The sequence below is a fragment of the Tupaia chinensis genome, unplaced genomic scaffold (genome assembly GCF_000334495.1).
Source record: "Tupaia chinensis unplaced genomic scaffold, TupChi_1.0 Scaffold000561_1, whole genome shotgun sequence".
In the NCBI taxonomy this organism is placed as follows: domain Eukaryota; kingdom Metazoa; phylum Chordata; class Mammalia; order Scandentia; family Tupaiidae; genus Tupaia; species Tupaia belangeri.
The window spans coordinates 3,876,240-3,881,793 of NW_006160074.1; the positions used below are offsets into that span (position 1 = coordinate 3,876,240).

At 59.9% G+C, this 5,554-nt stretch overlaps 1 protein-coding gene across 4 annotated transcripts in view; it reads right to left on the reverse strand.

Annotated features, from left to right (window-relative positions):
* The window catches only part of SPI1 (Spi-1 proto-oncogene), a 23,851-nt gene extending 20,424 nt beyond the window's left edge, over positions 1-3,427 (reverse strand). Inside the window, exons 1-2 of one of the 4 annotated variants that reach the window (XM_006157809.3) lie at positions 3,170-3,427; positions 629-728 (exon numbers count right to left, since the gene is read on the reverse strand). In XM_006157809.3, coding sequence (XP_006157871.1) covers positions 629-728; positions 3,170-3,214 — 145 coding nt within the window. In that variant the 5' untranslated portion in view covers positions 3,215-3,427. The remainder of the gene's footprint in view (positions 1-628; positions 729-3,169) is intronic. The other 3 variants (XM_006157810.3, XM_006157811.3, XM_006157812.3) reach the window with 3 other exon arrangements.
* Positions 3,428-5,554: the final 2,127 nt, after the last annotated feature.

Consider the following 5,554-nt stretch of genomic DNA (forward strand, 5'->3'; position numbering starts at 1 on the left):
TGAACCAGGGGTCCTCAGAGACTTTCACTTGCCCCAGAAGTTGACTCGGGGTGATGCCTCCCCCAGGGGAGCTTGGCAATGCGTGGGGACGTGCCTGGCCATCGTGACCAGGTGGGCAGAGGCCTGGGACACCACAAGACCTCCTGCAACCCATGGGACACCCCAAAGCACAGAATTACCCAGCCCACATGTTTGCAGTGCCGCAGTCTGAAACCGGCCAGCCACACAAGACAGGGCATGGGGAGGCGCCCGCAGAGTTGGGGAGTTGGACAAGAGCAGAAGGAAGACGGGGTTGGAGGAGGTGGGGGGCAGAGGAAAACCCCTCGATCTAGAGCAGACAGACTTGGGCTCCTCTGACCAACAGGGTGACCTCTTGCAAGTCACCGACTCCCCGGGTCTCACGGTCCTCGTCGATTGTGTAACGGAGGCCCGGGGTCGGACAGCGGACAGGTGTGAAGAATCTAACCTCGCGCCTGGCACACCGGAGGTGCCCAGTGATGGAGGTGGGGTGCAGGGGTGTGGGCCGCGGTGGTCCCCATCCCCACAGAGCTAACTGAGCTCAGAATGCGAGGCGGCCTGGGGGGCCCTGCTTGGCTGTGCGGGGCCCAGGCCGGCCGGCCGTACTCACCGCTGTGGCTTTCCCCATCGCTGCTGAGATAGGGGTAGTACTCGTGCGTCTGGCGTGGGTACAGCTCCGTGTCGTAGGGAACCAGGTCTTCCGACGGCTGCTGAGAGAGGACCGTGTCAGGGCCGGGGCAGGGCGGGAGACCCTCCACGTTCGTGCTGAGTGCTCGGTCCACCCCCGCCTCTCCCGCTGGGCACCTCTCAGGGGCCTTCTCTCTGCCTGGGACTGGGACAGGTCAGGGGCATGGAGTGTGGGGAGGCGACGCAGAGGAGCTGAAGGTGGTGACCTCGGAGGTCGGAAGTCAAACGAGGACCAGGGCTGACAGTGAGGGGATGGCCTTTCTGTTCTCGGCTACTCCCCTCAACCACCTCCCTTACACTCAGACTCAGTCTCACCTGTGTGTGCCTGCTCGCACGCTCACCTGCTCACGTTTACACTGACGCGCCCCATCCCTCACACACACACGCACACCCCGTACGCGTGGACTCAGGACACGTCCACTCACACTCACTGTCACAGCCACCCCGCCCATCCCACACACACTCACACTTCGTAAGCTGACACTCCACACATCTGTACATCCACACCAAGGATCACACACACACACCATTGTACACACACCTGCGGACACACACCGTCGCATGGACTGACACACGTGCACTGACTACATGCCAGCCGTCCACACCCACGCTCACACCACAGCCTCCCACAGAGCCGCACACACAGCTCCCTGACCCCACCCACTCTCAGCCTGGGTCCAAGCCTCAGGCCACTGCAGGGACATGGATGGCCATCACGCCGAGCCTCCAAGGTCACCCAGGCGGGCTCTGGCACGGGGAGCAGGAGGACTTGGTCCTCTCGCTCTCTTTCCCAGTCCCTAACACCCTCCCTGGAATATTCTATGACCTCCCATTCCCCCCTCCACCAGCTTGTCCTCTTTCTCCCCTCCTCTTCCTCCCTTCTCTCCGTCTCCCCACACCCCCCGCCCCTGCTCACTGCAGGCACAGGGGCGCACCCAGAGCCTTCCCCGCAGTCGCAGTCACCAGGCCTCTCCCCACCCCCGCAGTCACCAGGATTGCACAACTCTCTCTCCGGCCCTCGGCCCTTGGCCCTCGGGCTGGGCTTGGGGAGCCAGCTGCCCTGGAGCTCCCCCTCTCAGGAGACACTCAGGGTGAGGGGTCTAGGGTGGGATCCCAAGCAGATCTACCTTCTGCCCAGCTCTGGATGGAGCTCAGGAATTGAGAGGTCAAGGGTCAGAGGCAGGGGGAGCAGGCCCCCTGGGCCTGGGGCTTCCTCGGGGTGGAGGTTGCTGTTCCTGGGGTAACCTCCCTCACACCCTGCCTGCCCCCACAACCTTCTTAGTCCCAGTGGGAGACTAGGGTGGGTGAGGGGGGCTGGCTGATGGCCCTGCCTGTCTAGCTGAGGAGGAGGCCCGGAGCCCAGCCCCAAGCCTGCCGCTCTGGGCTTCCAGGCAGCGCAGCTCGGCTGGCCGAAGGTGTCAGGCCTGTGGTGTGTCCAGGGGCCCTGAGGTCGGGGTGGAGCGGGAAAGGGAGCTCCCTCTAGGCCGGGAAAGCTGAGTCAGGTGGGCAGGCCCTGCCAAGCCCTTCCCGGGTCCCCATGAGCCATCCTGCCCCCAAGAGGACATGGGGTGGCAAAGGGAGAAGGGTCGTCCCAGACGGACACCGCCTAAGGCTGCAACTGTCACTGAGAGCAAATAGTGGGGACCTGCCCAACACGCTGTCCCTCCCTTCCCAGGGTCCTGTGGGACTCCTGGTTCTTCACCCAGACTAATCCCTGTCCTTACCCCAGGCTCAGCTCCTGCCCTAACTCCAGTCCCAAATTCAGCCCAGGTCCTACCCCAGCCCCAATCTCAGTCCCAGCCCAGCCCTCGCCCTGTCCTGCCTGTCCCCAGACCGGTATGGAGAACTGCAGTAGGCTCGGCTCCAGCCCAGCCCCTGCTCAGCCCTGGCCCCAAGCCCGCTGGTCCAGCCCCAGCCCCAGCCTCCCGGGGACCTGTGAGCCCAAGGCTCAGATCCTGTGGTCAACAATCATGTCCCCTGTGCCAGACCCCCGACTGGCCACTGGGCACCCCGAGTCCCGTCAGCCTCTGTCTCTAGGAACCCCCGGTCATAAGCGGAGACCTCTGCCTGTTGCCTCCTGCCCTCAACCCCTTCCTGTCCTGGGGGCTGGCTTCCCCGGAGCCAATCTCCCCATCTCCTCCTCCACCTCTCGGCCGCCGCCCTCACCATCCTCGGCCCAGCACCCTGCGCTGGAGCTCGGCCTACCACCAGGCCCGTCTATAAATAACTGTTCAGGCCCCACCGATCACAACCCCACCGTGGGCCCAGCCCTCAGCCCGCCAGGGCATGCTCTGAAGAAGCCAATGGCCCCCTTGCTGGGGCTCAGGCCGGAGCTCCCGGGAGGAAGCACCAGCTTCCCACTGATAGTGAGCCCAGAGGGCAGCGGTGGCTGGCGGGTGAGAGGGCAGGCCAGCCGGCGTCCCAGGGCCACGGGTTGGGCTGGTGGAGGAGCCCCGGTACTCACAGGGGGGACGAGGGGAAACCCTTCCATTTTGCACGCCTGTAACATCCAGCCAAGTTCCGAGCCGGTCAGGTCCCCTGCCTCGATGGGGGCCAGTGCGGAGCCCCTTGGGATGGGGTGCCCCGTCGGGGGCCGGGCGGTCGCAGGGCGGGCGCAGGGCTCAGGCCTGCCCCCTGAGCTACAGGAGCCCTGGGTGAGCCCCCTCCCTTGACATTGCAGGGCCAGCGCAAGTTCCTGATTTTATCGAAGGGCCTGCCGCTGGGAGATAGTCCCCTTGGGGTGACATCACCGCCCCAGCCCGTTTGCATAAATCTCTTGCGCTACAGGAAGTCTCTGGCCGGCTGGGGCAGGTGGTGCTCAAGGGGCTGGCCTGGGAGGCCATGGGGGCCAGGCCCCCTGCCCAGAGGAAGCAGGGACTGTGAGGGGCGGCTTTAGGGGCTGGGGTTGGGAGGCTGGGGGAGGGAGAAAGGCTGGTCCTAATACCTGGAGGCCTTCACTGCCCCTCAGGCCCTGCCGAGCCTCTCTAACCTCTAACCCAACAAAGGCCCACGTCTCTGACCCACACGTTGCCAACAGTCACCTCCTTGGGGCAGAGCTGGTAGGGGTGGCCTCCACTTTCTGGGGTCAGCATAGCTGCTGGGCCTGGCTCTTCCCTCAGGCCCCATAACTCCCCACTGAGCAGGTTTCACCTAAAGTAGGCCTGGATTCAGGGGTGAAGTCTTGGACGTTGAGCTCTTTCCTTTTCCCTCTGAGTCCCCCCACATGGGAGGAGAGTCCTGGAGTCTTACCCCCTCCCCTCCCAACCTCCCAAGTACTGCAATCGCTTCTGAATCTGGATTTCTCAGTTTCTCTCCCACACCCTTGCCAGTGCCTGAATGTCGATCTAGTTTACAAATGTTTCTCAACTGTCCATCTATTCATCTATTTTCCCACCCCTCTGTCCGTGTGTTTGTCCGTCCGTCCATCCACCCACCGTCAAGTCATCCCACACTCAGCCATCCATTCACTTACCCAGCTGTCCATTTGTGTCCCTTCGCCCATCAGTTTATCCACCCATCTATTTATCTACTTGTCTATCTGCCAGTCTGTATGTCCATCCATCTGCGACTAAATCACTCATCTGGATTTCCATATACTTGTCCACTGTGTATCTACCTACAACCTGGTCTCCATTGGTCTATCCACCCAACTACGTATCCACCTATCCACATATTCAACTATCCATCCACCCATCAGCCCACTCATTCATCTCCTTACCATCCACCCATTCCTCCATCCATCCATTCACTTGCCCATCCATCCATCCACTCATCCACCCATCTGCACTCTTCACTTAACCACTCATCCACATCCCCATCATCCATTCATCCTTCCATCCATCTACCTATCCATCCATCCATTCATCCTTCCATCCATCCACCTGTCCATTTACCTATTCATCCTTCCATCCATCCATCCACTCATCCTTCCATCTATCCACCTGTCCATCTACCTATTCATCCTTCCATCCATCCATCCACCTGTCCATTTACCTATTCATCCTTCCACCCATCCATTCACTCATCCTTCCATCCATCCACCTGTCCATCTACCTATTCATCCTTCCATCCATCCATCCACTCATCCTTCCATCTATCCACCTGTCCATCTACCTATTCATCCTTTTATCCATCCATCCACTCATCCTTCTATCCATCCACCTGTCCATCCACCTATCATCCTTCCACCCATCCATCTACCCACCCATCCGTCCATCTATTCATCCATGCATCCTTCCAATGTTAACTGAGTTCCAACTTCTATGCCGAATGCTGGGAAAATAGAAAAGTACTGTACACGAACCCTGCCTTCAAAGAGTTCCCGATTTTATCTAATGTGCAGAGGCATGAATAGAAGCATTTTGTCCCATGGCTCCCTGGTGAGTGCACTGAGCATTCAATTTCCTTGCTTGTGGGATCTAACCCATTGCTTTAAGTCCCCTCCCCACTAAGACTAGCCTGCCTCCTTCCTGCCAGGACATTCCCAGGCCTCCGAGTGCTTCTTCACTGGCAGCAAAGGCCAGCAACTCACAGCCCTGGGCTCACCATGAGATGGTCTTCATTTACATCTTCACTAATTTTTTGTTATTTTCTCTGGGGACTTTCCAAGTCCTCAGGGCTCCCTAGGAACCTGACCAAAGCTCCTCCCCAGGAGGAGGGGAGAGATAGCCTGTCTGGACACCGTCCTTGCTCGCCTCTTCCCCATCGAGAAGCCAAGCCCCGGCTGAACGGGGGTGGGACAGGGGGTATTGTCTGCCGCATGAGAACTAGGTCTTGCTGGATGTGTGTTTGTTCATCCATTTATTTGTGCGTTCATTTTTGTCCTGTTTGATTTGTTGATGTGTTCATT